The 12,164-nt window shown below is 36.7% G+C and overlaps 1 protein-coding gene and 2 long non-coding RNA genes across 3 annotated transcripts; all 3 read left to right on the top strand.

Annotated features, from left to right (window-relative positions):
- The first annotated feature begins 488 nt into the window (after nt 1–488).
- LOC130696686 (uncharacterized) lies at nt 489–2,918 on the top strand. The gene is made up of 6 exons (XR_009002687.2): nt 489–560; nt 729–860; nt 1,036–1,117; nt 1,313–1,360; nt 1,931–2,013; nt 2,208–2,918. It is a non-coding gene; the product is annotated as an uncharacterized LOC130696686 (long non-coding RNA).
- Nucleotides 2,919–3,396: 478 nt separating this feature from the next.
- Nucleotides 3,397–5,644, top strand: LOC130696623 (carboxypeptidase B-like). Its single transcript, XM_057519722.1, has 9 exons — nt 3,397–3,530; nt 3,714–3,917; nt 3,977–4,171; nt 4,226–4,417; nt 4,491–4,622; nt 4,692–4,804; nt 4,877–4,999; nt 5,077–5,254; nt 5,320–5,644. The coding sequence occupies exons 1-9, from the start codon at nt 3,515–3,517 to the stop codon at nt 5,487–5,489; spliced, it is 1,323 nt and encodes a 440-aa protein (XP_057375705.1). The 5' UTR covers nt 3,397–3,514; the 3' UTR covers nt 5,490–5,644.
- Nucleotides 5,645–11,165: 5,521 nt separating this feature from the next.
- On the top strand, nt 11,166–12,113 carry LOC130696683 (uncharacterized). Its single transcript, XR_009002684.1, has 3 exons — nt 11,166–11,301; nt 11,375–11,537; nt 11,604–12,113. It is a non-coding gene; the product is annotated as an uncharacterized LOC130696683 (long non-coding RNA).
- Nucleotides 12,114–12,164: the final 51 nt, after the last annotated feature.

Below are 12,164 nucleotides of genomic sequence, written 5' to 3'. Positions count from 1 at the left end.
TGTATTAATTTCTAAGATTTTGCAAACGGCATGACAATGCTGTGGCAAAGCCGGCGGGCAAACTGGAAAAGTGCTAAACTGCCGGCGTATAAATTCTCTTGGAGGTCAGAAGTAACGAACAGTGAATGATAGGATCTCGTACAAAAGAGTAAGTTGAAATTTTTTTTTTTTTTTTTTTTTTTTTTTTTTTTTTTTTTTTTTTTTTTTAGGTATTTGGTATTCTGTGTGATTGTTTACTGAAATTTAAATTTTTCTGTGCCGAATCATACTTTGCACCGTGGAATGTTTCTTAGTGTTTCCGCCATTGGCACTTGTAGTACCGTTCGGGCCACGTGGTAACGTCAGTTTCGAGTATGGAACAATAGGAATAAATTGCTAATTAGTTTAAGTAAATCAAATTTAAAACCTTAAATTGAGTTATTATATACATTTGTTAAGTTTTTAATGTGAAAGTGTAAATCCGGTACTAAGGTTTATAAATGATTCGTTGCAGTTGCATAAATCCTATGGTGATGGAGGCGTATTGCGATAAGAGGGATGCCATAGGCAGTGATTCAGAGGTGAGTGGGTTTGTAAAGCTGCTTTTACGTTACATATGATGAACCTGGAAAGTATATGATAGGAATTGCCGTCTGATCGTTGTTGATGATTCTTTTTTGCTGAGCTTTGGTTTGTTCTGTAGTTATCTTTAGTGTTGCCAGTGTAACTGAGGCTTTTTTATTTTATAGGTGTTGCTGTGTCAATGGTGCCTGAAATACGAATAGCTGCTCGTAAGGTTGATTAGTTCTTCACGAACGATGCACGAACCTAGTGACGACAATGACTGACCTACAGTGTCTTAGATATCATAGACGTTGATGGTGAGTTGCATACTGAAACTTGAATTTATATTTGTGGTGATGAACCTTAAAATTAAATGATAGGAATTGCCGTCTGATCATTTATTGATGATTATTTTGTTTCTGAGCTTTGATTTGTTGGTACTTGTGTTCAGTCTTCTTCGTGTAGCTGAGCCTTTTTTTTTTGTATTTCCAGGTGTTGCTGTCCCAGTTCTGTCTGGAATCCTAGAAGTTGGTCCTTAGGGTTGAATGCATCTTCCGTGGTGGGGGACAATGAGGTGATTCCTAGTTTTTGTTGGTTTTCAATTTGTTCCATGATGCTGTAATTTGCGTCTGAGGGTTGATCTGCTGGGCATAGCCTGTGTCCAAAACAGCAGGTCATCCTCTGTGGTGACTTTGTGCTTCTGACATAAGTAGTTGCTCTGGAGGTGGCTCTTTGTTGGCATTTGTACTGTACCATTCTTTTCATTTAGGTTTTGGCTGGTGCACGGGGCCATCCTACCTTCTGCCGCTATGGCATGGTAAGTAATTACATTAGTTAAATTTTATTTCCATGCACCAACAATTCCAAACTTCGAAATTTTTAGTGTACTTTCTAGAACACTTTGCGTTCTTTGCAGATTCTTTATGCTTTGTATGGTGTGGAGCCTGGTGGTTTATTTGCAAAGTTTATACTTTGCACAGCTCTGTTTGAAAAATTTTCCCCACTATTACAATGCACTTTTGTTTGGTGTATGTACTCTTGAACCAATAAGTGAGTCATCCCCTGAGTGAACTTGCTGTTCATTTGGCCAGAAATCAGCACTACAATTTACTTTTGGTAGGAATTATCTTAATGAGGGGTCGGTTCGGTCTTCCAGGGGGTTGGCTGCTGTTTTTCCGTCTTGTTTGGGCTTCTGCAGCGTGGCTCCTCGGGTATCTGTTCTACTATCACAAAATTTAGGATTAGGGAATTTGGCGTTCTTAGCGAGGTTGAGTTCTATTTATCTCGTACATGAAACTCCGTACCCGATGTATTCTTCTTGTTGGTGTCATTGATTGTATTAGATTTGGGTACACAATTCCCATTATTGATACCTTATTTTCTTTAGCTTTCCGGCTGGAAACGTGGTGGCGGATTTGATCATGGATTTGGCGGCTGAACTTGCTAGCTGCTGGAATTTTACAATTATAGGTACGTTTTTTTTTGCCCGCCAGTAGTATCAGATTTGCACAGTGATAGTCTGGCTTCCCACATCAATTGGGAAGTTGGTAGAGAAAAGTGCTAAAGCATCCGGAATTTCTACAGAGCTATGTGGAATGATTGCTATCATAGTTTTGAGAAATTCTTGCAGTTACAAGTGTAACAATTTTTTTCTATCTAGTTAGGGTCTGAAGTGTGATGGGGATAAACGGCTTCTTTCATGTGCTTAGCGTCTGCATCTGGCGGAATAATTGCACTGTTTTATTACTGCATTTGGGATTCCTTACATATGAGGTTGTACTAATGGTTTACATAAAATTGTAAAATAGTTTAATATCCTGTTTGCTTTAGGCATACAGTGTATGGCGTTTCTTTTAAATTAAGCTCCCAGTTTATGGGTATTTTCGAAAACAACATTTTTCATTCATTCAACATTCATTTTTGCGTGTTTAGTAAGTTAAAGCTCCGGGCCAAATGCGAGGAATAATTTTTGCACTTAGGAAAGAGAAGACGAGGGTTGACGTCAGCGGCTGATAAGGCATTAATTTTACGAAGTCTGTGCTGTAAAACGATGCGTTAAGGATAGAGAAAGGAAATGGGTTATTCGATTTTGGTGAAAAACTTCTTGCATAATAATGTACATCTCGAAAAATACAATTAAAACTAATGTATGTTTTTGATTTAAGTTTAGACCTGGTTGACAGCAAGAAAAAAACAAGAGTCACTGAATAAGAGATGATGGACTTGTAGAAAGATGGCATCGGCAAAATCAATCCAATATGCTTCATTAATGACCGTTTTGGCTGGACTGTGTAATTAAGCATCAACTTCAGTAAACAAGCACATAGTCGAAAAAGAATTAAACGTACAATTTTGTATGGTATAATTGAAAATCAGTGCGGAACTGGACAGTATTTAGCGCAGCACGGAAAAAAATTAAGGCAGCAGCTTAGTGACGCGGCGAGGTAAGTTCGTCCTCATGCGTAACATTAATTCCAATAATAAAAAGAGTAAATCTTAAAACAAAGTGAAGCTTTTGCGTATGGGAAACTTCTTAGGTTACAGATTTAGAAATGTCATGCATGTGAAACCTATTAATAGTTACCGTATGGCTGCATGGTACGGTCGTTAAATATCGTTAGTAGTTCATGTTCCAATTTCGTGAAGTAGGGTAGTAATAAGATTCAGCTGTATTTGATTAAACTAAAATATATGGACACATGTTTGATTGTTGAACTGAAACAGTACTGTACAAATCGTTCCATTTTTTTAGAATGGCTTTTATTTATTTTTTTTTTTTATTTTTTAAAGAAATTAGGTCAATTATATTTGTTGCAAATGTACCGTGTCTTAACGGTTGCTTGATTAAGCTGTATTCCCACCGAAAAGATTTTTATAACAAGACGCTATCTGCAGTGGATGTCCATTGTTCGTGTTGCAGCTGGAAAAGATAGTTCTTCGCTAGCCCGACTCTCCAAATACAGTTCCGAAAATGTTACGTAGAGAAGGTAGGATTGATTTTAATTGAATGCGTACAAATTTTCACCACATATCTGTATGTCTGAAGTAACTAATGGTAGCGCACAGTGCAATGGAATCCAAAATTAAGAAGTAAAACTTCTAGTTCTTTATTTCAGAAGCCCGTGCGATTATATCTGCAACGTTTTACTCTATCATTTGATTTGTTGTAGGTAGTTGCACCAACTATAAGATGCCAACACTCGTCTTCGTTTTCGCCGTTAGTTTCATGGTGATCGCCTGTCGTGCAGCACCAAGAGGACAATGCAAGGCAAATCGCGACAACACCGTATCCTATTCTGGATTCCAAGTGTGGACGATCACACCTCATTCGAAGACTAAACAAACCATCCTAATGAAGATCATCACGCATTACAGTAAATCCAATATAAAATTTTTGCCTAAAATCTCTTTACATTCCTGATGTTATAAACAGACCTCGAAATGTGGAAAGAAACTAATGAAATTCATGAGCCGGTAAATATTATGGTACCCCCTCGATATCAGAAAGAAATCAGGCTGAGGTTGGAAGAGGCCAAAATACCATACGACGTCGAGATCAGTGACTTGCAGAAGGCTATCACCAATGAGAATCCTAAGACAAACGCCTCGGCTGCTAATCCAAAAACTGGTAACACTTGACAACTACTTCAAGAAATTGTATATTTTAAATTTTCATTGATAGCTCATCAAATGGATTGGACGAGCTACCATCGTTTGGACGATATCTACGGTTACCTTAGTTACTTGGCCGACACGTATCCTTGTCGTGTCCAATTATTGAATGTCGGGAGCTCGTATGAAGGCCGTCCGCTTTACGTTGTTCACATCACTAATTCGACTTCACCGAATACGCCAGCCATCTGGGTTGATGGAGGTAAGACTTTCCTTTAACCCAACCCGTTTTTCATTCATACGGTTCTTTAAATGTATTGTTTCATGTCTTCAAGGGTTTCATGCCCGAGAATGGATATCGCCAGCGTTGGCGACTTACATTATTCAACAGCTTGTTGAAGAACCAAGTAACGCAAAACTTTTGGACAATGTCAACTGGTACATCATGCCAGTCGTCAATCCCGATGGTATGGCTATTTTACTTTGGTCTATGTTATTAATCAGTAAATGAACCGAAATTACGTGTGCGTTATTAGGCTACGAGTACACTCATCTGAAGAACAGACTTTGGCGCAAAACTCGCTCGCCGACAGGATCAGCATCAGCCAAATGTCAGGGAGTTGATTTAAATCGTAATTTTGATTTTAAGGTGCGGAATTTTGTTGCTTTATCTTTTCACAATTTACGGTATCTCACCATTAAGCTTTTCCTTACGATATAGTGGGGTGGCCCAGGATCCAGCAGTAATCCTTGCTCACTGGTATACAAGGGACCCTCGGCCTTCTCGGAACCAGAGACTCTTGCCTATTCCAATTTCATCAGCAGAAAATCAAACGAAATTAAAGTAATAACGTTCATTTCATTTGTTTTATCACTAATTGGAAATTGATTTTGGTTTTGTACGACAACGATACATCATAGCTTTACCTAAGTCTACACAGTTCTGGCCAACTTATCATGCTTCCTTGGGGTTATGAACGTAATACGTTTCCATCTGATTACGATGAGATGTTGACACTCGCGAAGAATGCCGCTTGCAAATTCAGGAAATTCACTTATAAAGTTGGCAATAAAGTCGACCTCCTCTATCAAGCTTCAGGTATGCAAATAAATTATTAAATACTTTGTGACTTATGGATAACATTTTGGTTGTCACTCATGCAGGCAATTCGGCAGACTGGGCCAAATCTATTGGGATTAAATATGTTTATTCAGTTGAACTACCTATCAATGGATTTATTTTACCAGCGTCCAATATTTTACCAGTGAGCCAGGATTTTTTTCGTGCCATGGATGTTTTTGCAGCTGAAGTATCCACGCTCAGCTCTTATTAAGTACACTTCATTTCGTTGCCGGTTCATTTGTTCTAGATCCTTCTACCACTCCATCTCCCTCCTACTCGTTTTTTTTTAAATTTTACATTATTTATAGGAAATATTTAGTGTGCGTGATTTGAGTTAAATAAAATTTCCACAAGTCTCATGAGAAATTATGTATTTCATGGCAGAAGTAGAGGAAACGTAAAAGAAAAGCTCTTACGTGGCGTTAAAAACTCACAATTTTACCCGAGTTTAAGCTTTTCAATAGACCTCAGGGAATCGATTGGACGAGAATAATCGATTAAGTTATTGGTTTTCTCGTTAAAATCAAATGTTTTTGAAGTAAAAGAAAACGAAGTGCTGTTAACACCCCTGCTTTATTTTTTGTTTTTAAGTGAAAACTTTTTCTTCAATCAATCGTATAGGTTGATGAAAAACAAACTTGACTTCCGTGATTGTCATTCAATTCTAATCGAAATCATGTATTACAAGTAAAATTTGAAATTTTGCCTAAAAAGAGAAAAGGGGAAGGCCCTTCGAGGCCCTTCATCATTAAACGAGCGCCACCTGGTATCTGCGAGGCTAAAGCACTTCGTGACACCATGGTAACACTAGAGCTCTGTGGATCTACTGTGCAATAGATTTTACTTTGAATAATGATTATAAATGCACATATGGGGTCACGATTGTTTGCAGTTGTCTGCTATTGTTATACTAATATACTATTGTTATCTTCTAGAATTTGTGTCATCGAACCATTTGGACTATTAATCTGTTCGTCCCTCAAAAAGTGAGCTTCTTTAAAACATTTTTTTGTTCATAATGCATTCTTGAAATAACTCAGTTAAAAGTATTTCATTTTTTTATTGGCTGCCAGCAAACTATTACTTTGATAAATAGTTATGAATCACCCCTTGTTATGTTGTGAGTTTTACCATTTTTCACTTGTGTCTTCATATGTGATTGAGACCAAACATCACGGAAAGGATACAGAAGGAAAATTTCAGCTGTTCAATCAAAAGTAGCCTGTTGCCAACCAAGCAGTTATCCAACTATTTTATTGGTAATAACAAACATGCTGTGTTTAATTTTTATCTACATATGAAACTAAATGCAATTTCTTTCACAGGTACAACACATTATGCTTGTGGGATTTGTCAGATACCATAGTTTATTGTTGTTTTATATTTCAGACTCAGAACCACTAATGCTTGTTTAACATTAGCATAAGTTATTCTGAAAATATTTCTGGTGATTGGAAAACAATCTAAACTAAATCTTTTGTTACCTTCAGCATCAGTCATCTCATATGTAAATCAGCTAGAACCCTGTGAACTTCTGGATGGACTCAATTTGAGGAGCTGCTGTACCGTATGAGCTCTTGACGGACTGAATCAGAAAAATTGCCATACTATGTTTTTTCTTGGATCTTTCCTTGTAAGTCAGTTACAATGTGGTGTTTTGGTTTTGCTTGTAGTTACTCATTGTTTTTAATCCATTCATTAGTCTATGTGGAGCAACCGTCAATAGTTTGTAATATTTGTTATTAGGGTGTTTTGACACTACTATTGCTGATTCAGGTTTCTTAGCCCAGCCTAGTAAGAGTGTGTGAGTAATTGCGGCAAATTTCTCTAACAGAAGCTCTTTTATTTGCACTAAATGAACATTTTAGTATTGCTTTGGTAATACCATCAATAAAAGAATATAAGTACAGAGAAATTTGTTGCTGTTAGAAAAACCTGCAGCAGTTGCTCAAAGTTTTTTATTTTTTTTTTTAACCTTTTTAAATTCTTATTCTGATATGTTTATAATTCTGTTTTCTGATCTCCATTATTGGATAACAGGTATGCTAATAACTGAAATCAAGAGTTCATTGGGTCAGCTGAAAATTTTTTTAAAGACATCTGCTACATTGCACTGGGTATGTGTCATACAATTGTTCACTGAACCATTGGATACGGAAATTCTAACGGGAAACAGCAAATAATGGCATAGCCTTATGGAAAACAAGTATTCCTTTGGCTTTTGCATTGTTTTGCACAAGGTTTGTGTATTTTTCCCTACATCAATATTATTTGAAAACTGATTTCAGACGAAATGCTAACTTACATTTCTACATATTTATTCTAAAAGGATATTAGCCATATCGGAAAGGAACACCTCTACTGAACATAAAGTTGTCTGTTAGCAGAAATAATTGGGTGTTCATACTATATTGTGTTTGGATTTCACTTAGAAATTCTGTCAGAAGCGTTTCAAGTGTAAACCCCTAGAAGGATTCCACACAATACTGTTTAAAGTAAGTTCCACGAGCAAAAATGTTTTGTATTGATTTGCTTTTGTTTTGCCTTTTTAGGTGTATAGCCATAATAGATCGGAAATGAGGCTTCAAAATGATGCTGGATTTTATTGAAGCTGACGTTTGGAAACACGATTGAAATTACCCATGGAAAGAGCAACATTAGCTCGCGTTATGGTATTTGATATACATAAATTGAAGTGCATATCTGGGCTCCCTTCTTTCTGTAGCCCCGTTTCCCCTTGACTCATAATAAGCCCGTAGGGGGTCATGCCCCTACTGTACGGTATATTTAAAAACAACATATACCGAGGTTTGGAGGGCTCTGGCCGGAAAGGGGACGTGGGGTTCCGCTTAGTCCGATGATGTACTCACGGAGGGCGATGTGGCTACCCACAAATCCGAATTAAAGGTTAATCGCTCCTGTAAAAATGTTCCATATCTTCGGCTCTTCTTCCGGCTTCTCTTAGCCAATCACCGGGTAATCTCCCCGGTGGGTCAACAAGGCAGTGTCTCCCCCTGCCTGGGTTGACGGCAACTTTTGAAAGGGCTATTGTGCCTTTTTAAAGTTGCAAAAATAATTCTAATGTGCAGAGAATTGTCAATACAATTTATTTTTTTAAACAAAATAACCAAAACTTGTTTTTTTTGATTTTATTCTTACTGTTGACTTTTTTTTCCACACATGTATCCACAATGTATATTTTATCCTCGATTATTGATACATACTTGAGAGACTTATTAACGTTTACATGGATACTTTAATTTTGCATTATATTTTGTTTACTCGTATTGGGGAATCGATCCCCGGACATTCAGCGTGCCGCGCCGATGCTCTACCAATAAGCCATGAATCATATGATGAGTTGCCTTTTTTCTTGTTAAACGGACTTAATTATCGCGTATCAAAATGTTATGTCTTCTGTTCAATATTCAGTCTTGCTACATCTATTATGTTTATCTTTTTTTTCCTGAGGTTTGAGCTCTGTGGTAACGTTTAGCTGCGAAATGCTCTACCACAGGTTCAAACCTCAGTCATGGAAAAAATAAAGCAGAATAGAACAGGATATTGAAGAATACATTTCAATTTTGTGTTAGTGTTAATGTAAGTCCGTAAGTAACAAGAAAAAAGGCAACTTGACATCATATGATTCATGGCTTATTGTTAGAGCATCGGCGCGGTATGCCGAAACATCCAGGGTACGATTCCCTAATGAGTCAAAAATTGAAAGCTTAATCAAAACAAATAAGTCTCTCAGTTATGTATTAATAATCGAGGATACAACATACATTGTGGATACATGTGTGGAAAAACGTTAATAAGGCTCCAAGGTATGTATCAATAATCGAGGATAAAATATACATTGTGGATACATGTGTGGAAAAAAAAGTCAACAGTAAGAATAAAATTAAAAATACAAGTTTTGGTTATTTTGTTTAAAAAAATAAATTGTATTGACAATTCTCTGCACATTAGAATTATTTTTGCAACTTTAAAAAGGCACAATAGCCCTTTCAAAAGTTGCCGTCAACCCAGGCAGGGGGAGACACTGCCTTGTTGACCCACCGGGGAGATTACCCGGTGATTGGCTAAGAGAAGCCGGAAGAAGAGCCGAAGATATGGAACATTTTTACAGGAGCGATTAACCTTTAATTCGGATTTGTGGGTAGCCACATCGCCCTCCGTGAGTACATCATCGGACTAAGCGGAACCCCACGTCCCCTTTCCGGCCAGAGCCCTCCAAACCTCGGTATATGTTGTTTTTAAATATACCGTACAGTAGGGGCATGACCCCCTACGGGCTTATTATGAGTCAAGGGGAAACGGGGCTACAGAAAGAAGGGAGCCCAGATATGCACTTCAATTTATGTATATCAAATACCATAACGCGAGCTAATGTTGCTCTTTCCATGGGTAATTTCAATCGTGTTTCCAAACGTCAGCTTCAATAAAATCCAGCATCATTTTGAAGCCTCATTTCCGATCTATTATGGCTATACACCTAAAAAGGCAAAACAAAAGCAAATCAATACAAAACATTTTTGCTCGTGGAACTTACTTTAAACAGTATTGTGTGGAATCCTTCTAGGGGTTTACACTTGAAACGCTTCTGACAGAATTTCTAAGTGAAATCCAAACACAATATAGTATGAACACCCAATTATTTCTGCTAACAGACAACTTTATGTTCAGTAGAGGTGTTCCTTTCCGATATGGCTAATATCCTTTTAGAATAAATATGTAGAAATGTAAGTTAGCATTTCGTCTGAAATCAGTTTTCAAATAATATTGATGTAGGGAAAAATACACAAACCTTTGCAAAACAATTAAAAAACACCCAAATGAATCCTTATTTTCCATAATGCTACGCCGTTTTTTACCGTTGCCCGTTAGAATGACTTTATGGTCACTTCCATATCCAATGGTTCACTTAACAATTGAACGACACATACCCAGTGCGATGTGGCATAGAAGGTCTTCAAAAAAATTTTCAGCTGACCCATGAACTCCTGATTCAGTGATCAGCATACCTGTTATCCAATAATGGAGATAAGAAAAAAAGAAATTATAAACACATCAGAATAAGACTTTGAAAAATAAAGAAAATAAAAAATTTTGAGCAACTGCTGCAGGTTTTTCTAATAGCAACAACGTTTTCTATATTTTTATGCTTTTACTGATAGTATTACTGAAGCAATACTTACAACAAAAAAACTTGCACCAATTACTCACACACTCTTACTAGGCTGGTCTAAGAAACCTGGTTCAGCAATCTTAGCATCAAAACAATCTAATGATTATTACAAACTACTGGTGACTGCTCCCCATAGACCAAAAAAAGGGACCAAGAACAATGAGTAACCACAATCAAAAACAAAATACTACATTGTAACTAACTTACAAGAAAGGATCCAAGAAAAGACATGGTAAGGCAAATTTCCAATTCAGTCTGCCAAGAGCTCTATATGGTACAGCAGCTCCCATCCAGAAGTTAACAGGGTGCTAGCTTTTAACACATGAAATGACTTACACTGATGGTAACAAAAAATGCCATATGTTTATGGCAATCCATTTTACCCAAAATAAAAATAAAAAATAGTGGCTTTTTTTTGTTTTACTGCTATCGCCATCTACCGGTCATGCTTCTAGTTAATACTCTACATACAGTGACCGAAAACAATTTTAAGCCCGACTAAATGAGCCCGACTTTTCTCGGTCGGGCTTAAAAAAATTTTCTGAATAAACTAACTCTCATCGGAATTGGTTGAATATTGCAGGGTATACTCAAAACTGAATGCTGATTCCGGAAAATTGCTGTTTTTTAAATTAAGTTAATCGTTTTTGAAATACACCGAAATATTTGACACAACGATAGCGCGCCAGTACGCTATAGCGCTAGCGTTATGCAGCAGAAATAGTCGGTGTCGGGGGGAGGTAAAACGGATTGCCGTAAGTTGATAGCTGGTTTATTTCCAATAGGATTGGTAATATTTATTATATCTGACATTGGCTTGAAAGCTTCCATAGTAAGTATTAATTTACTATTAAACAAAGTATGCTGTGTTCTTAACTAAAGCTTTTTTGCAAAAATACTTTTAGAATTCCAACGTATTGGAGAAAGGATGTAATAAGGCATACATGTCAGAAACAAGTTGACTAAGAATTTCCATCTTTATGGTGTGGATTTCATATAAGGGTTAAGTGCAACGTGCTAGGGTTGTGCAAAACAGGTTTGTTTGCACAGGTATTATGCTGAAGACAGGTATGAAATCCTGTGCTTCACATTCTGTTATTCCATCTTTGAACTGACAATCTGTTTTACTACTAGGAAAACTGAACTGTTAAATGCAAATTGGTCTGGACATCCTAAGAAGGCAAAGTAATCTTTCCATTATGTAGACTTACAAATGCTGAATCATGTAAACTGACCAACTTAAAGTGTTACATCTGCTCAACCTATGGTAAAAACTTAATTGTCACACCAGCTACTCAGCGATAATGTGGCACCAACACTTAGTCACTATTAGTGAAAGAACTAAATGACAGCAATATAGATATATGAAAGTAATGGAATTTATAAAAATTGACAATTACATTGATTCTACATTGATGAGTAGGTTCAAGAAGGAACTTTTATGACTGTGTACATCAATGTGGTAAAGTGTTAAAAAAATAATGAGTCTAACCAAAAATAGTTATGTCCTAAAACTGCACTATAAATTAGATTTCATGTACGAAGAAATGTTAAATTGAATTGATTCAATTCAGTTATAATTAAGGACAATTGATCAAATCAGTTAATCAGGTGTATGAACAAAATACACTATTTACAATTTGATTAACTTTTGATTTAACTGAATTTATAGAATTAAAATGCGTCTGGTGCTAA

Source organism: Daphnia carinata, chromosome 5, assembly GCF_022539665.2.
Source record: "Daphnia carinata strain CSIRO-1 chromosome 5, CSIRO_AGI_Dcar_HiC_V3, whole genome shotgun sequence".
Taxonomy (NCBI): Eukaryota; Metazoa; Arthropoda; class Branchiopoda; order Diplostraca; family Daphniidae; genus Daphnia; species Daphnia carinata.
The sequence above is the reverse complement of the archived record's forward strand: the minus strand, read 5'-3'. Positions and strand labels throughout refer to the sequence as shown.